The sequence below is a fragment of the Peromyscus eremicus genome, chromosome 7, assembly GCF_949786415.1.
Source record: "Peromyscus eremicus chromosome 7, PerEre_H2_v1, whole genome shotgun sequence".
In the NCBI taxonomy this organism is placed as follows: domain Eukaryota; kingdom Metazoa; phylum Chordata; class Mammalia; order Rodentia; family Cricetidae; genus Peromyscus; species Peromyscus eremicus.
Window position 1 is genome coordinate 115,635,681 of NC_081422.1, and position 22,429 is coordinate 115,658,109.

A 22,429-nucleotide genomic window follows, 5' to 3' on the forward strand; every position below is an offset into this window, starting at 1 on the left:
GTCGTCCAAGTTGCAACTCTGTGTCTGTAGAAACTCCTCAGTGAGGTTGCTTGGGAACCTGGTTTCACTCTCAGAAATTGCTCTTGGAGGGAGAAGGCTGTGAGCAGATCATATGGGAGTCGTGTCTCCCTAGGACTCTGGTTAGTTGATGTGTTCTTCACAAACATTCAGAGTCTTTGATTCAACTAAAAACAAGAAGAATCTTTTGTGAGTCTAATAATAGTTGTCATCGCTCTGGTTCATGTTAAAGTATGGAGTTAGGTACTCTGTTGTTAGTAAGAAGTGTGTTGTAAGACGCAGAAAGTGTTTGCAAATAACTGCGTGCACATTATGCCTCCCACTTACAGGCTAAGTGACCCCTGTTCAAGCCGATGGGATGAAAGAAGCTTGTCCCAGAGATCCAGATCATGGTCCTATAATGGATACTATTCTGATCTTAGTACAGCAAGACACTCTGATGGCCACCACAAGAAACGCAGAAAGGAAAAGAAGTTTAAGCATAAAAAAAAAGCTAAAAAGCAGAAGCATTGCAGAAGACACAGACAGACAAAGAAGAGAAGAGTAGTTATGCCACCTGACTTGGAACCCTCAAGATCTTCCACCCACCGAATGAAGTCCTCTTGTGATAGAGAAAGGAGATCTCGTGCCTCCTCCTCCTCCTCCTCCTCCTCCTCGCATCTCTCATCAAAGCGGGACTGGTCTAAATCAGACAAGGACGACCGGAGCTCTTCAACCCACTCCAGCAGAGACTCCTACAGATCCAAGTCTCATTCACGATCGGATTCTAGAGGGAGCTCGAGATCAAGGGCTCTGTCAAAGTCCTCATCACGTTCTCACAATAGATCAAAGTCCAGATCTAGTTCCAGGTCAGGGCACCGAAGAACATCATCAAAATCACCAAAAAAACCTGCTCATTTGAGTGAAAATAAGCCAGTTAAGACAGAACCTTTAAGATCATCAATGCCACAGAATGGAAATGTGCTAGTACAGCCAGTGGCAGCAGAAAATATTCCTGTAATACCATTGAGTGACAGCCCTCCCCCTTCTAGGTGGAAGCCTGGACAAAAGCCCTGGAAGCCCTCTTACGAGCGGATTCAGGAGATGAAGGCTAAAACAACCCACCTGCTGCCTGTCCAAAGCACATACAGTTTAACAAATATTAAAGAGACTGGGAGTTCATCATCCTATCACAAAAGAGAAAAAAATTCAGAAAGTGATGGGAGTGCTTATTCAAAGTACAGTGATAGAAGCTCTGGGAGCTCAGGAAGGTCAGGGGGCAAGTCCTCTAGGAGCAGGTCATCCTCTAGGTCATACACAAGGTCAAGGTCACGAAGTCAACCTACTTCACGCTCGCGGTCTAGGTCTCTGTCATCTAGGTCTCACTCACAGAATAAGTATAGTGATGGTTCCCAGCGCAGTAGGTCATCTTCATACACTTCCGTTAGCAGTGATGATGGAAGACGAGCCGCGAGGACATTTAGATCCAGTGGGAAAAAAAGTGTCACCTCAAATAAACACCGCAGCAGCTCAAAAAAGATACTTCACAGTAAATATGTCAGAGGCAGAGAGAAGTCTCCATGTCACAGAAAGTATAGTGAAAGCAGATCATCTTTAGATTCCTCCTCAGACAGTGAACAGTCCCATGCTCAAGCAGTGCACTCAGCCCCAGAGAAGGAGAAGCAGGGGAAAACAGAAGTATTGAGTGATAGGCAGGGGAAAAGCAGAGAGGAAGGGCAATCCAAGCCTGAATGGGAAAAGAGAACTTTAAAAGAGAGTCTTTCTGGTCACTCTAGAGACGGCAGTAAGTCTAAAGGGAAGAATTGTGCTGGGAGTAAATGGGACTCTGAGTCGAACTCAGAACAAGACGTGACTAAGAACAGGAAAAGTGATCCTGGGAGATGTTCTGATAAGGAAGAGGGTGAAGCCTCTTCAGACTCCGAGTCAGAAGTTGGTCAGAGTCACTTCAAAGCCAAACCCCCAGCAAAGCCTTCAGCAGACACTTCTCTGCCTGACAGTAATGGTGCCTGGAAGTCTAGGAGACCACAGTCTTCAGCTTCTGAGTCAGAGGGCTCCTGCTCCAACTTGGGAAACGTTAGAGCGGAGCCCCAGAAGCAAAAATGCCCAAAGGATAGTCTTCAAGGGGATCACACAAAAAAGGTGAGAGAAAAACTGAAAGCCAAAAAAGACAAAAAGCACAAGGCTCCGAAACGGAAGCAAGCCTTTCACTGGCAGCCTCCACTAGAGTTTGGTGACGAAGAGGAGGAGGAGATGAATGGAAAGCAACTTACGCAGGAGCCAAGAGAAAAAAAGTATGTCTCCGAGAAGTGTGAAACTGTAAACGACAGTATTCCAAAAGTAGAGAAAGCCTGTGGTGAGGGCAGCTGTCCCAGTAACCCTCAGAAGGGCACTTCAGAGCATGGCCCACTTGCAGAGGGTGATCGGGGTCCCAGCTCTTGCCCTGCACCTCCGAAAGTGGAGGAAAATGCTACCAGCTCTTCCCCTAGCACCCAGCACGTTGAAGAGCATGTCCCAGGTGGAGGGGAGGACGTGCTTCAGACAGATGACAACATGGACATTTGCACCCCGGATAGGAGTTCCCCTGCAAAGGGAGAGGGAGTGTCCCCATTAGCAAGCCACAGGCTGGACAGCCCAGAGGTGAGCATTATTCCAGAGCAGGTTGAGCACATGGCACAGCCCAGAGCAGGAGGGAAACAAGAAAGCATTGTGTCTGAAAGTAAAACCTCAAGTGAAGGTGGGAAACAGGACAGTTCTGCCAGCTTGGCCAGTCATGTTGAAATTGCTGGAAAGAAGGAGGGGGCTGAGAAGAGCCAGATGAACCTCACAGAGAAGTGGAAGCCGTTGCAGGGTGTAGGGAATCTGGCAGTGCCTACTGCAACCACATCCAGTGCGCTGGATGTGAAGCCATTGGCTCCTGTGCCTGAAGTGAAACCACAAGGCTTGAGAATAGAAATCAAAAGCAAAAATAAAGTTCGGCCCGGGTCTCTCTTTGATGAAGTAAGAAAGACAGCACGCCTAAACCGGAGGCCACGGAATCAAGAGAGTTCCAGTGATGAGCAGACACCTAGTCGGGATGGTAATAGCCAGTCCAGGAGTCCACACAGATCTCGAAGTAAATCTGAAACCAAATCTCGACACAGAACAAGGTCTGTCTCCTATAGTCACTCAAGAAGTCGATCTAGAAGTTCCACATCATCTTACCGGTAAGAAATTTCACCCCCCCCCCCCACTCCACCCCCAATGTCATTTAGCTCAGAAGAACATAAATGTGATCATTGTTTCCAAATATCTGACAGGGGAATAAGAAGCATTATTCCATGTGACCAAAACTACAGCTAGAGGACATAGATAGGAAGTGGGCATTTCAGGAGAAGAAATTTGGGCTGAGTTGAAAAGACCATCATTATCTGTAGTGTTATCACTTGGACAGTGAAAGCTCTCTTGCCGTGACCAGTGACAAGTCCTCCATTTTCAAAGGTGTAAAGTGGCTGGCTTTTTTGCCTAGGTTGCCGCGCCTTTGCAAAGAATTCTTAGAGCAGAATCTGCAGGGCTTAGGGATTGTTGATCTAACTACCCTTTTACACATGTGGAAGGTACATGCCATGGATGCAAAGTTGCTGTCCAAGGCAACTTTGTCTAAGTTTATCAAGTTTTGTGAGCATGTTCAAATTTTTGTTCAAGTTTCATCCAGCATTTGTCATCAAGATAGACTGAAGAATACAAAGAATGAGAGTGACAGCTAAAAAAAGGGCAGGGAGGGGGTGTCATGGTGACAGGAAACCAGTAAGTAGTTACACTCATGAGCATGTAAGCATACTTATTGCAGTCTTTTGTGGCTTTTCTTTATTTCATTGTTTGCTTAAGCCATGGTGGCTTCTTCTGGACTACTTCTTTGCAAGTTCATGGCTGTCACTGTGCAGAGTTTGAGAGAGACCTTATCCTGGTTGTGTGCTTCCTTCCTGCCCCACTGTCCATCCTAACTGTGGGGAGTACACACATTCTTTCTCACTCATTTCCATTGTAGATCAAGAAGCTACTCTAGAAGCCGGAGCAGAGGCTGGTACAGCAGAGGCCGAACCCGAAGCCGGAGCAGTTCCTATGGAAGTTTCCATAGCCATAGGTAAGCTGTAGTCTGGCTGTGTGGTGCCCTGTCACTTGCAGTGGACCCCTTCTGGGACAGAGCAGGACAGCTGTAGATCTGTCCTTGTCAAATACCACACTGATCTGTTTTCTTTTTTTTTTTTTTTTTTTTTTTTGGTTTTTCGAGACAGGGTTTCTCTGTGTAGCTTTGCGCCTTTCCTGGGACTCACTTGGTAGCCCAGGCTGGCCTCGAACTCACAGAGATCCGCCTGCCTCTGCCTCCCGAGTGCTGGGATTAAAGGCATGCGCCACCACCGCCCGGCCTGATCTGTTTCTTATCCAGCTCTTGGAGCGCTGAACTCTTCTGGATGTTCCTTATTCAGAATGAGGCAGAGAAACGGAAGTATGGAAAGGCCATGTCACTCCTACCTCCTTCATACATAGATCCTCCTGAGGGTCAGAAGCACAGTCACCTCTTGACCTACTTAGGGGTTAAAATGGGGTTATAGTGAGGAAACCAAGAGGAAAGTGTGTGCTAGAGGGCAGGGCGTGCATTTTTTCTTCCCAGGTGCTTTTCCCTTTGGCCCTTTCTGCTGTGGCCACTCATGAAAATGGCCCTTTTCTCTTCCCACCCAGCTGAGAGTCTCCCCCAGAGAACTACATAAAGCTTTATGAAATACAAAGGTTTTTAAAAAGAAAATCCAATATACTTGTGATAAAAACAAAATAAAGAGTTAAAACATTTCACTGTATTTTCACTTTGATGGGCAAAAATGTCTAGATTGTTAATGTGACCTGTGCCCTAATGCACAAGGTGACAGTCCCTCCTGTGGTTCATCCTAGGACATCCAGCAGGAGCAGGTCCAGGAGCAGCTCCTATGACCCTCACAGTCGCTCCAGGTAAGTGGCAGTGGGAGGCCCCAGTGTGCTGGAGTGGAAGGGCTGGTGTGTAGTGCTGGGGCTTGACCCCAGGGCCTAGGTGCAGTACACAACACGTCCTCTGCCATGAAGCTTACCTCCCCAGCCTAAATGTTGGATTTTTCAATCAAATAACTTAAATGCATGTTTATCGTTTGAAATCACCCCCTTTAAAAATGAGATCTATCTGTGGTCCATTGTGCAACAGTGTCAAATTGTAATGGCAGGTGCTTGTTGAATATACTTGCATAATAAGATCCAGACTCAGACAAACTAACTCAGTGTTAATTTTGTGATGTTTTTCAATGCAGAAAAGAAATTAGCATTTTTCTCTTTAACATGGTAAGTCCAATTGGGGGCAATTGCTGGATGTTGCTAGAACTTCTTATGCAACTGTCCTCACACCTCCATAGAGTGCCCATGTGAGCTAGCACCATCTGACAGCCCTAAAAAGGAGACTTTCCATATTTGAATGAGGAAATACAATGCGTGTTGTTTCTGTTTAAGCAGATCCTACACTTATGATAGCTACTACAGCCGGAGTCGCAGCCACAGCCGCAGCCAGAGGAGTGACAGTTACCATCGAGGTAGAAGTTATAACAGGCGGTCCAGGTGGGTCCCGATTTAGAACACTACAAGTGACTGGGCACTTGGTGCCAGTGGACTGTCAACACATCTCTTCTTGAATTCCATTGGCCTGCAGGCAGCTGTTAAATATGGCTTTGGCACTAATAGTTGCCAGTGAATAGTTGTTAGTTATTATTTTATAGTTGAAACTAAAGTGGGTTTTCAAACACTCATATAGCTTTGACCAAATATTTCTTTTGGAAGGAGTAAGAAGACCAAATTATGGCTCACTTCTGAAAGTCAGGCTAATTTACTAGAACGGCCAATTTGTCATTTTATTAAATTAATCATAATTATTTGTTTCAGCAGCACGGTTAAGGTCTATATTGTATCATTTATTTAATAAGATGTAAAACTTTATAACAACTTCTGTATTGTCCCTTGCTGGTGGCTGCTGTCACCCTCCCTCATCTATTTCAACTCCAGAAACCTTTCTACAGACAGTGCATGTGACCAATCTCTTGCTTGAACTGTTTCAGGGGATGCCAGCTGTCTTCACAAGTCCAGGTGCCTTAGCACTCTTGTACATGAACCCTTCCATTTACCAGCTCCAGTTCCAACATCCTATAATGTTCTAGAACCTTCTGCCCAGAGACACAAGTGCCATCTCCATCATTTCTGGGTTTTTTTTTCGTGTCTTAAAGTGATCATGTAACACCCACCCCCAATCCCCTGCTTCCCAGTAGGTCTCCACTGCAGCCCATTGCCCTGGGAGACCCCCACCTCCATCCCACTGCTAATTCTGAAGTGCATTCCTTCCTGAGTGTACCTTGGGTTGTCAGTGCACTGACCTGCCTGTCCACTGTCCCACGCTGTCCTTGAGCCCTTAGATGGTTTGCTCATTTGTGGTGGGATGATGCCTACCATGACATGTTGACTAGCTCTCAGAAAATACTCTTACATGAACTGAGTGATGACCATAACCAAGCCCATTGGCTAGGATCCTAATGGTTTTGTTCACATGCAAACCCACACCCACTTCTGTAGTGAGACTCTATACCTTTAACCCCTTCCCGCTTCAGTCTAATCCATGTTCACTGAGGTGTAGTAAAAAAGTAGTTCGCTCAATTTTTATGAATGGATTCCAAGTAAATTTAAAAATAAAACCTCACTATTGTGAGGTTTCTTTGTTATCTTAACCTTGATTTTGCTACCATTTGCCATTTTAAACATCTTTGAAAAGCCCATAGTGTTGCCATAGTTAGAATCCAAATAATAGAAGTTAAAGGCTTTTGTGTTGTGTTGTTTTGTTCTGTTATGCAGGAGCGGTCGATCGTATGGCTCGGACAGTGAAAGTGACAGAAGTTACTCTCATCACCGGAGCCCCAGTGAGAGCAGCAGATACAGCTGAGGGATCTTTGTACACAGATTGTATCTTAACTGTAAATAATTGGTAACTTAAAGCTTAAGAAACTGGACGACAGTCTGTTGTGTTTCAGTATTAGAACTCAGATCCAACAGTGGATAGTTCCTGTCACTTCAAGTACAGGTGTCAACTAGAAATATTTTTATGCCCCACTTTACAATAGACAACTATGGAATTTTCATTTTCTTGAATCAAGAAATGGTGAAATTGATGTAAGTATAATTTGCAGTGTTTAGATAGAGTTTTTCTGTAGCTCACCATAGAATTCAGGTTTGTCAACAGTGTTTTCAGGTTTTAGCATCCATGCTGCCAAACAGAATTGTGGAGAGCTGTCACAAGCTACATGTCCCCACGTCCCTGTGCTGGTTATAGTCTTGTGTGTGTTGTCAAACTAGGCCGTCCACATCCATACTGACTGTGGCCAGGTGTGCAGGATGGTGGCGCATGCCGCCATGCTTGCCTTTCCACAGAGACTGCCAGAAGCTCAGATGGTCATCGTGTTGCTATTCCAGCTCTCGCTTTGGTGCTTGGTGCCTTTGGTTCTCTTATACCTTACTTCATATACATGTCCTGATGCCAGAAGATAGAATCATGGCTTTTTTTCCTTTCTTTTTTTTTTTAATTCACTGGCACCAAAAATTATTTCTTCTGAGCTGGGTTCACTATGAGTGTAGGGCTTCTTCCAAACGGATATGTGGTGCAGGTGTCTTGGAACAGAGCCTGCAAGGTTGGCCATCTTGTTTTGCACATGTGTGCTGGAAGAGCCAACTGAAGAGTGGACTTCAGAAGCAACTCCACTGTCTTTAATTAACACATCCCAGAGACACTTTGGCAAAGCTCTACTCTCACACTGTGGCAACAGCCAACCTCTTCCCTGTTTGTGTTGAGACCTCTACTGGCTCCGTGAAGCCCTGCCTGACCGGAGACAACCCAGGACAAGAGCTGGGGGCAGAAGGAGCCCGGGCTGCTGCACAGAAAGATGTTCTTGTAGCTTTGCGTGGTTCCTCCAAAAACAACCTGCAAAAATCAGTTGGGGTTTGTTTCTTTGTTTCACTCTTTAGTTTGCATTCTTTCCCCAAGTGTACTTAATCACCTTAGTGCCGGTTTAATCCTGTTCACAGAAAGAATTTCTGTATACGGTGTCAAAGTCTATACCATCCAGTCCCAGGCCCTGCTGCTGGTGTATTTGGGAAGAGGAAAAGCCTTTAGCTGCTAGAGGACCTTACAGCCCTGGCCCGATGGAGGGAGGCACTGATGTATGAAAATGGTCTTCCAGGGCCATGTGGCTCAGTGTAGCATGTGCTTAGCATGTAAGGATGCTCTTGTACCCCAAAAATAATGCTGTCACCCTTATGAGGTACATAAGTAGCATTTTGGTGGCCAGCCATTGTTCAGCATACCAGTAAATATAAGTTCATTAGAAAACAGGATAACATCAGAAGTCATTGCTTGGCTGGTGAAGATTAAACCTGTGGTTTATAGAAGGTTTTTTTCCTAAAAGTTTCCTACAAAGAAGGATGTTTAAATCTACTAGTTGGTGAGAAGAATGCAGGCAGAGCCCAAACAAACTGCCAAATGGAATTAGTAAGGAAAAGTCACTATTGGGCAACATATTGTTGTTTTGTAGCTGTGTAACAAATTATCCCAAATTTCTCAGCCTAAAACAGTGCCCATGTGTCACTGACTATCAGTTTTGTAACTCATGGTCAGCCTTGGTGGGGTTGACTGCTCAGGGTCTCGGGGCTGTGGTCTCACTCCTCATGAAGACTCTGAGAAGGAGTGGCTTTCTTGCAGACTGTCAGCTGGGGCCTGTCTGGGCTCTTTTGAGGGTGCCCACATCCCTGCCCCAGGCCTAGCCATCTTCAACCAACAGGGATCCTTTGAGCCTTCATCTTTCTTCAGAGCCGCTGCCTTCCTTCTGTTTTAAAGGTTCCCGGGACTAGATCAAACTAGAACAGAGATAAATATCTGAAGTCCAGTGGCCAGAGGAGTTACAGGCATTGGCAGGTTCTGGGGGTTGGCATAGGAAGAGGCAGGGCATGCCACCTCCTGCCACCATGGACAGGGCCTGACCTGTCGGGCAGGCTCTCGCCGTCAGCAGTGTCGGCCTGGCTGTTCATACTCAAGTGAACGACAGAAATGGCTTTCTTTCCTAACCAGGATCATTCTGTATTTTGAAGTTATTTTTTTAATAAAATTGAATTACGTTGTGTAATGTGCTTAATAGAAAATGCTTTATTGGACAGTTTTGTAACATCCTGTTTACTGCAAATGGCATAGTTGATATTGTCAAAAATGTAGAAAATACTTTTGTACATACTAGCAGTGTCTGATTTGTATATACATCAATTAAATTTCCCTACAACTTGAAAAGGGTCTTGTAGAAATGAACATACACGCTAACTTTGAGTCTGTGTTGACTGGTCTTTGCTTGCTCAGACTCCATAGTCAGTTTCTGATACAGCAGATGAAGAGACTTGTCCATGGCAGGTTAGTGGTGCAGGAGTGGAGCCAGGGAAAATCTGGCAGACAGAAACAGTGCCCTCTCAGGTGGGGTGCAGCACCAGCCTCCATGGTTCTCTGCCTAGGAGCAAGTCACCTGACTGCAGTGTCCATCGTCATCCACCTCCTCTGGGAGACCACAGTGACATTTGACCATAAAGATGAGGATCTGCCAGGCAAGTAAGTGAGCCCTGGAACCTGACTGCTTGTTTGCAGATACTCAGTTTTCTAAATAGTTGTCTTTCCAAGTTAAGAAATTACAAATTGTCAAATCTGGGTGCTTTCCTTTAAAATTTAAAGAAAGTGCCACGTGTGGTGGTACACATCTTAAAACCCAGTATTCAGAGCCAGGCTCTGAGTTCAAGGCTAGCCAGGGCTGTCTCAATGGCCGGGCGGCGGCGGCGGCAGCAGTGATGGCACACGCCTTTAATCCCAGCACTCGAGAGGCAGAGCCAGGCGGATCTCTGAGTTTGAGGCCAGCCTGGTTTACAAAGATCCAGGACAGGCACCAAAACTACACAGAGAAACCCTGGTGGGGGCGGGGGGGGGGGGGAGGGAGGAGTAAGACTGTCTCAGAAAATACATTAAGTAAAATCTAAAATTAGCTGGGTTTGGCCTCACAAACTTATATAATCCAAGCACCTGGAAGATGGAGACAGGAGGATCCATGAGTGGGAAGGTCAACCTAGGCTACATGAGACCCTATTCCACACCCTCAAAAGGTAGGGGGAGAGTATTAGGGAAGTCCCTTGTGGTCTTTACGTAGTTCTAAGAACTTTATTCTCATCTGGTAAGAACCTGTGTGGTGAGTTGGGCAGTACTGGGGCATTGCCAGAGGCTTTGGTCTCAACTTTCTGAATTAGCCAGGTATTGGGCCCCCAATGTCCTTCTGAGGTGTGTGTGTAGCAGCTGGGGTGTGCAAACTGGATGGGGCTCAGTGGTTAAGAGCACTGGCTGCTCTTCCAGAGGATCCAGTTCAATTCCCAGCACCCACATGGTAGCTAACTACTGTCTACTAACCCCAAGATCTGACACCCTCACATAGACATATGTGTAGGTAAAACGGCCATAAATTTTAATCTTAACAAGTTGGGACAGGTCAGAATGTTTTGGCTGAGACAGATTATTGGTTGCTGTAGTCCTTCAGGAACCTGGAGGTGAGGGAGAGCTCAGCACCCTGGAATCACCCACAGACTGCATTCTTCTGAGGCCTCGGCCACCCTTGCCATGGCTGCTTCCTGTCTTAGAACCGCTCCGTGTTACTGCTATTTTCCTCAACACCACACCCCACGCATGCACTAAGACCCAACTCCACAGCCTGGGCTAAGGAGCTTTGAGGACACCAAGGCAGAAAGTGGAAAGGGCCAGGACTCTGCCTGTGTCCACTGAGCCCTGGCCCTTGATCTCTGCTGCCCACATGAGAGCGACAGATTCTGAGAACCATTGTTTCCCAGTTGTTGAACCCAGAGGATGCATGTGACTGGGCAAGCAGGTGTCAATAGGTGGTTCAACCCTTCTACACTGGTCTGGAAAGGAGTCTGCCTCCTTGCAGGCCATGTCCAGGGAGCACTTAGGGCTCAGGACCTGCAGGACCTATACTACAGAACCTACACTCAGCTCCTCAGGACTGTGAGGGCCTCTGTGAGCAGCTGTGATGAACAGCCCTTGACATGGCTGTTGTAACTGGGGGTTGGGGCTTTTGCAAGACACTAACTAGCTTCCCAGGGTTGTGCAGGACTAAGGTCTCTAGCAGCTTTCTAGAAGCTACCAGGGAGGCTCTCTAAGGCCCTGGAGTTGGTGTGGGAAAGGGAGCCTGCTGGTTTGCATTAGGCTCCCACACTGGCGCAGCTGTGGCCCATTAGTGCTGGGCAGGTGGAGGAGGCCCCATACTGTACCACCAGGCCGCTGTCGTCCTCCCTTCAGCCCGCACCACCCCAGGTACTACCCAACCTGCATTTCCATGCTACCTGGTTTGCTTAGCTTTCCCAGCCAAGCGCAGGGAACCCCGAGCAGTTTGGGGCTGTCTCTTTGCTCTCAGAAGTGAAGTTTGGACTGGAGTCACCCAGCTTCAGAGGTCACAGGCCTCTATCCTGAGTGCTTCGGCCCTACTCACCAGTGGAGCGTGAGGTTGTGGTCTAGGATCTCTCTGCTCTTACCTTGCCCTCCAGGAGGTGGAGTGCCCCTCTCAGGCCTCACTCCATCCAGGCCTCCCCTCCAGCTGGACACTTGCACTCAACAGGAATCTTGGCTGTATCCCACCCCCTGACCACCCAATTCTGTAGCCAACAAACACAAGGGACCTCCTGGCCTTTGCAGGTGTTGCCAGTGATAAGGCCAGTGTGTCCTGGAGCCTTGGGTCAGAGCTCAGGCTCTTGCTCTGGGAACTCAAGTAGGACAGCTGGGGGATGGGGGTGGGTCACCCTATACTTTAGCCAAGGGCATCCCCCAAAGGGCCAGCGTTCTGCCTGTGGTTAAGCTGGCCACTCTGCCCAGCTTCCAGCCTCCTGGCACAGGGTTCTGTTTGCATGTCTAGGTTTCCTGTGGGACTCTGTCCTTGTCCACTCAGTGGGTAGATGCCCTGCCCTTCCCACCTCCCAGGTCAGTGTAGCGAACCACTCAGAAGAGAACCGGTGGCTGGAAGTGACAGGAAGCAGGCATCCTGGTAACCGGCCGTTTCACAGCTTTAGCCTGCCCCGGGAGCTCAGTCAGGCATCTGTGCCTTCTTCAGATTCAGGGCTGCAAGCAGCTTGCTCCCCCAGCTACAGGGCATGTCCTGCTCAGACGGAGGAAGGGGCCTTCCCTCTGTCTCCACCTCTTTTCATCCCACCTGACTCTGCTTCCCTGGCTCAGGGGCAGCCAGCCCAGTGTGGGAGATCCTCATTCTTAGGGGACAGACCCTCAGCTGTTTGGTGGCACCTGTCTGGCTCTAGAGGTAGAGCCACAGACAGCCCCTGCCCACCGTGAGGAAGGCGTATGCCCAGGGAGACTGTTGTGGCTGGAGTGGTCAGGCTGGAGCGGTGCTGGCAGTGACTAGGCTGAACCGCGGCCGCTGGGTAGGGGTGCGGGGCGTCCGAAGGAGAGACCACGGTGGTAGCCCGTGGTCCCGCCCTGCCGCCGCTCAGCCTGGCAGCGTTCCTTCGCAGCCGCCTGCCAGCACAGCCAGCCCCCTGCCCCCACGGAGCCGGTGCCAGAGCAGCATTCCGCAAGCCGGGCTGCATCTCCCCAGTGGAGGCTGCGCCGAGAGGCCACTCGGCCGGGCCTGGGCCGGCCTCTGGGCCCCCACCCGGCTGTCCCGAGTAGGCTTCCCTCGCTTCGGCTGCGGAGGTGGCTCAGAGGCCCTACGCAGCCAAAGGCCATCAGGTAGGTCCCAGAGGCTCAGAGCAAAACGTATGGGAGGCCGGAGCAGCTGGGGACCCCAGACTCACCCCCAAGTCGGAGCAGCCGGGACCACGGGGGGCGGGTGGTGACCGTGGCTGGGGTGCGGAGCTCGGGCCCTCAGCGTCTCCCGGCTCAAGGGAGCAGGTGGGTCGGGGGCCGGCGCGCCCAGCTCAGTGACCTCACGCCTACCCTGGCCCCGCCCCCGTGGAGCAGCGGGAGGACACACGGGTTAGACTCCGGCCGAACTTCCCCGCAGAGAGGGGCTCAGCGCGGGAGGGTGGGGTCGTGCGGTTCAAACGCTCCCACGTCAGCTGCCGGCCCGGCCCGGGGACCCCGAGGCCCTCTGCAGGGCAGCCGCATCGGGACGGCGCGCACACCGCGCATCCGCGCCCCTAGCCCGCACGCAGGGCGGCCTGGCCCTTTAAGCGTCCAGACGGCGGCCCCAGCTGACGCGCGGGCTCCAATCGGCGCCCCGCGCCCCCCGCCCGCCGCGCCCGAGGCTCCCGGGCCGCAGCTGCTCGGCCGGGACTCGCCGCGGCCCTGCGCCTCCGCCCGCCCGCCCGCCCGCCCGGCCGCGCCCCCGGGGCCATGGTCGCGGGGGCGGCCCCCAGCGCGGCGCTTCATGGGGCGGCCCGGCCCCGGCCGCCGGGGGCAGCGCGATCCTGCGGGGCCCTGTGAGCTCCCAGCGCCGCGGCACCATGGTACGCAGGGCCCTGCCTGTCCCCCCGCTTATCCGCCCACCTGCGAGCGCCGCCTTTCGGAGCTCACTGTCCCGCGGGACCCGGTTCAGGGGCTGGAGCGACCTGGCCCCTCCCCCGGGGGTCCTCGACCCTATCGGCTGGGTGTCCGCAGGCCCGGAGTGCGGCGCGGTGGCGCGGTGGCACGGCTAGGGGTGAAATTCCTGGGGTGGGGGTGCAGGCGCGAAAGGCCGAGGTCTTGCTGCACGCGGGCGGAGGGGGGCGCTTCTCTGCGCCCGGACGGCGCCGCCCCGAGGCTGGTAATGGGGGGGGGAAAGAGGGAGTCGGATTCCCGCCCAGGCCTTGGGCCACGTGGGCGCTGCAGCCGCCCTGCCGGAGATTGGGACGGCTCGCACCAAGGGCGGGGGGCGCCCACAGCTGGAGTGGAAATTCCTGTGTGACCTTGGGCCGGTCCCCTGCTGTCTCTGAGCCAGGCCATTCCAAAGAAGGCATCCAGAAGTCACGAGCCCGTACCCCTGCTCGGCTTGGGCTCTCCCAAGCTGCCCAGGGCGGACCGATGGCTTGACTCTCCCCAGGTTTCACCAGATGGCCCTCAGGAGTCAAAAGCTGGGTGGCCTCTGCAGGTGTCCCCTGGGGGGAGGGCTGCTGCTGGAGCCGGCATAACCAGGTGGAGAGAGGCCGCCTCAGCTTCAGGGAGCAGAAGCATCTGGCCAGAGACCCACAGCTGGTGGGCACTGGTGAGGAGGGACTCGGCCCACAGCTGGGCCCTGCCGCTCGGCTGGCCGTGTTAGGCTAGGAAGTGGATTTAGAAACACATGGGTTCCTGCCAGGCTCAGGTGGCCCTTTCCAAGCAGGTGGGCCCTGGCGGGGTGGGGAAGGAAGGGTGTAAAGGAAGAAGAGGGGCCCCAGGCGTGGGGTATGTGGTATGCAGGTCTTTCCCTGCCACCGTCCATCCCCTCAGTAGTGCGGACCCTGGTCACCTGCAGGCGCAGTGACTGCGGAGGGGTGTGTGGTGACCATGTTTGGATACTTGGATGTTTGCAGACCCCACACCTCCACCCCACCTCACTTTCAGAGCTCACTAAGCCATCTAACCACTTGGAGTGTCCCAGCCAGAAGGAGGGGTACCCAAGCAGGGCAGGATGGCCACAGCTCCAGAGCACAATGCCTCTCTGGGCCTCAGTTTCTCCATCTGTGCAGCAGGAATTGGTCCCAGAGGATGAATCAGAGTGAGTCAGAGGAGAGGGACGGGCGGGGCTCCATGCCACGTCCCAGCCCGATGGGCCAGCAGTTCTGAGGTAGTCAAACGTGGGTGGCTCTTGGGTGGCGGAGGGGACTCGAGGGAGGTGACGTCTGCTGTTGGTGGAGCTGAGGGCGAAGAGTAGGTATGCCCTAGGCTGCTCTCTGGAAGGGCTCCCCGGGGTTCACCTGCATCGGACACACAGCTTCTCCCTTAGATGGCTGACGGGGCAGCTTCACCCTTGACCTCTGAGGAAGAGGTGGTGGGCTTATGTCCCCCAGTGGGGCAAATCGGCACTCAGACACGGGAAGCTTTTATCTGCCAGGCAGAGCCTGAGAAGCAGCCAGTGCTGGCCTGTGTGGGGCTGGACTGGCCAGTGTCGGCCGAGCCCCAGGCACCCAACTTCTGGGAGTTCTCTGGCAGTCTGGTCTAGTGGTCTCTGAGGTTCCTAGGGCTCTCCAGGAGGTGTGGCCTCCAAGACAGGGCCATCTTGGAGCTTGTAGGCCTGCGCATCACCCCAGCCACACTGAAGTCTCCTGTTGGGAGTGTGGTAAACGGAGAACACAACCCATCCTCCCCCGAGGGCCCTAGGTCCTAGGAGCTGCTGTGGCCAGGGCTGGGAGGTATGGTGGACCAGGCCTGGACGTTTTTTAGCCTGTTGTCTTTACTGCCCACCATCTAAGTGATCCCTAGATGTAGCCTGGGTGCTGTAGCAGACGCTGGGTCTTCTGATTCCCAGCTGCTCACCATTGGGCAAGCTCTTTTCTGTCGGTGTGGTGGGACGGTCGGGACGCATGGAGGAATAGATGGAAACCCAGTAGAGGCACAATGACTAAGGATCCTGGGGTGACTCCTCGTCCTGCTATGCTTGGGCTTCTCAGAAAGCCCCACATCCCAAGGAGCTCCAGGTTCCCCACCTATCTAGACAAGTGGTTCACACGGCCCCTGCCCCTCCCTTCTCTGTGTGACCACCCTATGTGTGCACACAAGAGCTCCGGAAGGAGGCCTGGAGTGGCCACCTGGGCACAGGTCCCAGGACACTAGCCTTAGAAGCAGCTGTTGGTGCCATGTATCCCCCACACACTGTGGGAGTGCAGTGGCTGGTTCTCACCTTCCTGTGTCCTGGCCCCGCAGTTGCTGGTTGAGAAGACTACAGACTCCCCGGCGGCAGAGTTCTCGCTGGTGGAGGACGTGGCCCTGCACTTCGCCTGCTTGATGGGCCGCCTGAACGAGCAGCGCCTCTTCCAGCCGGACCTGTGTGACGTGGACCTAGTGCTGGTGCCCCAGCGCAGCGTGTTCCCCGCACACAAGGGCGTGCTGGCTGCCTACAGCCAGTTCTTCCACTCGCTCTTCACACAGAACAAGCAGCTGCAGCGGGTGGAGCTGTCCCTTGAGGCGCTGGCACCCAGTGGTCTGCAGCAGATCCTGAACTTCATATACACGTCCAAGCTGCTGGTGAACGCAGCCAACGTGCACGAGGTGCTCAGCGCGGCCTCGCTGCTGCAGATGGCTGACATCGCTGCCTCCTGCCAGGAGCTGCTGGACGCTCGGTCCCTGGCGCCCTCGGGCCCTGTGGCCCTGGCACAGCCGGCTACCAGCTGTGCCCCGGTGCCTCCACCACCCTACTACTGTGACATCAAGCAGGAGGCAGACACCCCAGGCATACCCAAGATCTATGCCCGAGAGGGCCCTGACCCCTACTCTGTGCGTGTGGAGGACGGGGCAGGGACAGCCGGGGACTCTGCTGCTCCTGGGCCGGCACAGACACTCTTCTTCAAGGAGGAAAAGGAAGGGGCACCTGAGGAGGCTGGGGCACCCGAGGAGGCCGAGGCCCCGAGTAGCCTGTGCAAGCTAGAAAGTGGAGAGGGGCTGGAGCCAGAATTGGGTGCCTCGGGCACCTATGGGCGCCAGGAGCAGTCACAAATCATTGTGGAAGTAAACCTCAATAACCAAACGCTGCATGTGTCCACTGGGCCTGAGGGCAAGCCAGGCTCTGGGGCCACTGTGGTGCTGGGCCAGGAGGATGGGATGCAGGAACGCTTAGAAGAAGAGGGGGAGGAAGGGAGAGGGAGTGGAGGGGGAGAGGAGGAGGAGGAGGAGGAAGAGGAGGAAGAAGAGGGAGGCAGCCAGGGAGAGGAGGAAGACGAGGAAGGGCCCAGTGAGCAGGAAGATGAAGATGAAGAGGATGGGCCCAGTGAGCAGGATGCAGAGAGTTCAGAGGAGGAGGGGGAGGCTGAGGGCAGGCAGGACCCAGAGGGTCCTGCGGGGTGTCAGGGCAGCCAGGTGGACCCCCCACTGCACGGCCGAATGTCCACACGGTCCCGGGGACAAAGCACTCAGCGCCGAGCCACCCCTGAGCCAGAGGAGGCCGGGCGTAGAGGTGGGAAGAGGCCCAAGGCCTCTGGAGCTGTTCCTGCATCCCAGGCAGCGGATGGGCTGGGGGCCAAGGTGAAACTGGAAGAGAAACAGCAGCATCCATGCCAGAAGTGCCCTCGGGTCTTCAACAACCGCTGGTACCTGGAGAAGCATATGAATGTGACCCACAGCCGCATGCAGATCTGTGGCCAGTGCGGGAAGCGTTTCCTGTTGGAGAGTGAGCTGCAGCTACATCGGCAGACAGACTGCGAGCGCAACATCCAGGTGAGATATGCTGCCCAGGTAGTCCCCAGACTGGCTCTAGGAGGAGGAGGCAGGTGGAGCTGGCCTCTGTTCTGGCCCGTAGAGTCATGAACAGAGGACTGGGACAGCAACTGAGGGGCAAGGCAGCAAGGGTGTTTGGGAAGAGTGGAGAATTATCTGGATGCATGTGATCAGGGGAAAGTAGGAGCTGGGGAGGAGTGTGTCTTCTAACAAATCTCTAAGGCCCAGAGCTGCCTATGCAGCTACATAGGTTGTACACTACACAAAGTATGCACAAAAGGGAAGGGGCATGCCTGGAGAGGGCACCACCCTTCACTGGCCACACTCAACTCTGTAGGCGCCAGGTACCTGGAGAAGAAAGACTGGATGAGGAACTTGGAAAGAACGTGTGTGTGTGTGTGTGTGTGTGTGTGTGTGTGTGTGTGTGTGTGTGTTTAGGGGGGCGGTGCTAGGATGGCTGCCAGGCTTGGGCCAGTCTGTATCTGTCTGAGCACACCCCCACATGTGCCTGCATACACACATGAGCCTGGCCCGGGCAAAGAACAAACAATGGCCACAGGTAGGCAGGTGTTAATTACCTGCACTAATTGCTAATTGTGATGCCAGTGGGGAAGGTGTGACCCGGTGACCTGCCCATCCCCCACTCTGTGCACCTGCTTCCTGCCCCCGGGCTGTTTCTCAGCTATTCCTGCTGCACCTTAAGCCACCCCAAGTGGCAAAGCCTATACTCCTTCCTGCCAAGCCCATGGCCTCTTGCCTCTGGGGCTCCTGCTGGGATGAGCAGCACAAGGGTCCAGGAGAACCACTCTCAGTCCACCCACCCTCCACTGCCTGAGGAAGTCCTAGTGCCCTCTGCATCCCCTAGAGCCCCCACTGACGAGAACCTGAAAGGCCCCTCCACCAACCAGCGCAGCTGCCCTGCCTGACATGGTCTACAGCCTCTTGCCTAAGAGGGGGTCCTGGAAGTGGTACCCAGCAGCCATGTGGGTAGGTATGGGAGGAGTCAACCCAGCTTCGGGACCTCAGATCCAGCCATCTCACCAGCTCTCTTTGGGTGGGGAAACTGAGGCCCTGTAGAGGTGGAAGTTGTCCCAGGCCACACCCAAAGCTCTCTTCCTTTTCCCATAGTGCGTAACCTGCGGCAAAGCCTTCAAGAAGCTCTGGTCCCTGCATGAGCACAACAAGATAGTGCATGGCTACGCAGAGAAGAAATTCTCCTGTGAGATCTGTGAGAAGAAGTTTTACACCATGGCACATGTGCGCAAGCACATGGTTGGTGAGTCCCTGCCAGTGCAGGTGTAGGCAGAGGATGGGCCGGCTGCTGGCTGTGTCAGAACTGCATCCGGGTGACAGGAGGGTGTGGTGGTATTGTGAGGGGATGGGGAAGCAGCGCACAGATAGGCAGTTTGCCCAGCGCGTCAGGATGCCCAAGTGAGCTGGCACACTGCTGGCCAGGCTGTGGATCCTGGCATGGGGTTCTGTCCACCCAGGGAAAAGAACAGCTTTTCCTGAATTACACAGTTCCACGTGGGCTGGCACAGTCCTGTCTCAGTGTGGCAGGCACTAGCCTCTCATGCTTTCTCATCTTTTGGCCCTTCACAGGGCTTCAGGCTTCTTTTGCGTTCAACCTCCCCCTGGACACAGTAAGGAGGCCTCCCCAAGTGTGATAGCCACCCCATGCTCAGGCGAGGTTGCACACCTTCCAGGTGGACCTGACTGAGCATCTAGAGTTCCCTGTGGTTACCTTTTCTCAACTGGGCTCCAAGCACTAGGAAGGATTGATCAAATAGACAATGGCCTGGCAGACATTTCTTCACCGGACAGTGTAAACTGGATGGGACTGGGACCCTGGGGTCTAGGTCTTGGCCAGGAGCATGCTGGGTAACAGGTTGGTGATCTCTGAGCAGGGAGGGCTGTCTCCAGATGTTTTCTTCATTGGCCTTCTGTGTCACTGGTCCCAAGGATGAGGCCTTCACCCTGGGTGTGCCGTTGAGTTCAGTACCACCCCCAGGAAACTGTGGGGTGCAGGGCTACCAGAAGGCAGGTCTGGAAGTGGGGGTTCAGGTAGGTACCCTGGAGAAGTGACGGCTGGCACCCACCTGCAGCCCACACCAAGGACATGCCCTTCACCTGTGAGACCTGTGGGAAGTCCTTCAAGCGCAGCATGTCGCTCAAGGTGCACTCGCTGCAGCACTCGGGAGAGAAGCCGTTCCGCTGTGAGGTAAGCTCTGCTTCCTGCTGGCTGCGGGGTCCCCTGGTGGTCCCACCTCCACCCACCCCCATCTTCAGGGATAGGGAGGTCAGAGGGAGCAGCAGGTCTGGATTGGTGGCACGTGCCTGTAATCCCAGCACTGGAGAGGCGGAGGCTGCATAAACAGGAGTTCAAGATCAGCCTCCGTCATACAATGAGTTGGGGTGGCGGTGCATGAACCAGCCAACCAAAGGGCAGGCTGGGGAGACAGCCGGTCAGGAAAATGCTTACTATGGAGGCCTGAGAACCTGAGCTCCAATCCAGGTATTTGTTTTGTTTTGTTTTTGTTTCGTTATTATTATTAAATTAAAGCTGGGCATGGAGGAGCATGCTTATAATCCAGTGCTGGGGAGGCAGAGACAAGTGAGTGCCTGGAGCTCACTGGCCAGTCAGCACAGCCGGAACAAAGTCTAGGCCAGAGAGAGACCCTGTCAAAAACAGCTAGGGTGGAGGATGCCTGAGGAAACACCAGAGGTTGACCACAGGGGAACATCTATCTGTGGACACACATGCACATGAGTTTCAGGTTGGGTGAGGCAAGATGAGGATGTCTGCAGCTCTTCTCTTCCCCACAGAACTGCAATGAACGCTTCCAGTATAAGTACCAGCTGCGGTCACACATGAGCATCCACATTGGCCACAAGCAGTTCATGTGCCAGTGGTGTGGCAAGGACTTCAACATGAAGCAGTACTTCGATGAGCATATGAAGACCCACACAGGTGCGCGCCCTCCACCCGGGGCTCAGTTCACTTCTGGGCCCCCTTGTCCCTGAGTTGGGTAGGGCGGGATGGGGTAGGGTGGGAGCTAGGGCTGGCCATAACACCCCTGCCACCTCTCCAATTTCAGGGGAGAAGCCATATATCTGTGAGATCTGTGGCAAGAGTTTCACCAGCCGCCCCAACATGAAGCGGCACCGACGCACACACACAGGAGAGAAGCCCTACCCGTGTGACGTGTGTGGCCAACGCTTCCGCTTCTCTAACATGCTGAAGGCACACAAGGAGAAATGCTTCCGTGTCAGCCACCCGCTGCCCAGCGACCCTGCCACCCTGCCCACCCCACACCTGCAGCCCACAGCCCCACTCTTCCCCACTGCAGCTCCCAGGCTGGACACCAACTGACGCCCAGCACAGGCCTTCCTGGCCAGGGACAGCAGAAACACAGGCTGGGGCCTGTGCTGCAGCTGGGTGCCCCTGGCACTGGGTCCTGGTACATGCTGGGAGCTCCCTTCTGCAGCTCCTTGCAGGTTTTGCTCCTTACCTTTGGGAGTAAGGGAACACAAAAGGACTGGTTGGCTACACCCCTCCAGGTGAGGGATGCTGGAGGCAACAGATACAGGGCAGGGGGGACTCTGGGCTGCAGACATGGCCATGAGCCAGGCAGGGCCTGGGTCAGCCTCACCTGCTCATCCCAGCTTCCCTGTTCCCCTAATTTACTCTCTAGGATGGGAAGGTTTGGGGAGAACTCGAGTATACCCCTGTTGAAGGAGTTGTGGACCTGCCCCCCAGCAGGCCTATGCCCAGGGAGGCATGGCAGGGTAGGGGAATGGTAGGGTGTGAGGGCTGCAGACCCCCTCTGTGTGATGTAGAGTGGGGCGGGAGGGGCTGGCCCCCATGGGTTTCTTTTCCTATTCACATCCCTGCCAGGCAGGTTCAGGGATCCTCAGCCTGCGCAGGACTTTTAAAGAGCCCCAAATCCTGGAGAGAATTTCTCCAGGTGCTGGGGACCAAGCCTTCAGGGGGTGGAGAAGCTGACTCCTCAACCCCAGGTCCCAGGGGTCCTGCAGGAGAATGATATCCCAGGGGTGGGTCTCACAGGAGCCTCAGGCAAGTAGTTCAGGGTTTCACGGTGCTATCTGTGGGTCAGGGACAAGGAGCTGTCCACAGGGCACCCCTGTCCCTTACCAGCCTGCCTGGCTGGCCTCCCCCACCAGGAGACACATGCATCTGTGTCTGCCCCCCAGAGGCCTACATGAGGCCTCCTCTTGTGGGGCCAGGCCACTACCCGCCTCTGGCTGGCACCTGGTCCCCTGCACTCTGCACTGCCTGGTGTGTCCGCCCAGCCGGGGAGCTCAGCCAGTGCCCAGTGCTTGCCCTTGGGAGGCAGGCACTAATAGGTGACTTCTCTGTCGTCGTTAAATGTCCTTATTCCTGCGTTTAAATGGGAGAAAGTTTCCATAAGCTATGTTTCCTATTCTGGTCTCCCACTGTTCATAAGCTTCTGTTTGTTACACTCTGCACCTTATTCCCTTCCCATCACTATCTTCCCAGCATGCCACACTGGGAAGAGGCCTGCGCTCAAGGGTCCAGGCAGAGGGTACCAAACCCCTCTGACCTCAGAGGCCCATGGAGCTGGGACAGAGGGCTGGGGACATTTTAATCATCAATAAACGAAGCACTTTATTCTGTACAGGTGTGGGCAGGCCCAAGGCGCCCTGCTGACTCGGCTGTCCTCTGGGCTAAGGAGGACTGAGTGACCAGTTTCTCTGGTGTAGGCAACCTCTCCCAGCCTGCAGAGTCAGGCTCAAGCATAGCCTCAGGTCCCTCTGTGTCCACGGGGGACAGGTGGGACCCTGGCTGAGAAAGGAAGGCTTCCCATTTGGGTGCAGACTCCTGCCTCACAGCCCAAGGTTGGGCTTCCAGCTCCTTCTCTGTAGCTGTTCTTCCCCTGGTACCCTTAATCGCTGGGCTTCCACAATGTCCTCAGGGAC

General features: G+C 53.7%; 2 protein-coding genes across 8 annotated transcripts in view; both read left to right on the top strand.

Annotated features, from left to right (window-relative positions):
• Positions 1–9,382, top strand: part of Nktr (natural killer cell triggering receptor) — a 41,352-nt gene extending 31,970 nt beyond the window's left edge. For 6 of the 7 annotated variants that reach the window (XM_059268936.1, XM_059268938.1, XM_059268939.1 and 3 more), the window contains 5 exons: positions 348–3,221; positions 4,043–4,138; positions 4,942–4,998; positions 5,524–5,628; positions 6,907–9,382. In XM_059268936.1, coding sequence (XP_059124919.1) covers positions 348–3,221; positions 4,043–4,138; positions 4,942–4,998; positions 5,524–5,628; positions 6,907–6,994 — 3,220 coding nt within the window. In that variant the 3' untranslated portion in view covers positions 6,995–9,382. The remainder of the gene's footprint in view (positions 1–347; positions 3,222–4,042; positions 4,139–4,941; positions 4,999–5,523; positions 5,629–6,906) is intronic. The other variant, XM_059268937.1, reaches the window with a different exon arrangement.
• A 4,113-nt stretch (positions 9,383–13,495) lies between these two features.
• Positions 13,496–22,128, top strand: Zbtb47 (zinc finger and BTB domain containing 47). The gene is made up of 6 exons (XM_059267186.1): positions 13,496–13,590; positions 15,962–17,467; positions 18,596–18,743; positions 19,573–19,688; positions 20,294–20,438; positions 20,566–22,128. Exons 1-6 carry the CDS (start codon positions 13,588–13,590, stop codon positions 20,838–20,840), a joined length of 2,193 nt encoding a protein of 730 aa, XP_059123169.1. The 5' UTR covers positions 13,496–13,587; the 3' UTR covers positions 20,841–22,128.
• The last annotated feature ends 301 nt before the right edge of the window (positions 22,129–22,429 follow it).

Coding starts and splice junctions, on each gene's coding strand:
- Zbtb47 (XM_059267186.1), top strand. Junction 17,468..18,595: donor ACTGCGAGCGCAACATCCAG/GTGAGATATGCT, acceptor CTTTTCCCATAG/TGCGTAACCTGCGGCAAAGC. Junction 20,439..20,565: donor GCATATGAAGACCCACACAG/GTGCGCGCCCTC, acceptor CTCCAATTTCAG/GGGAGAAGCCATATATCTGT.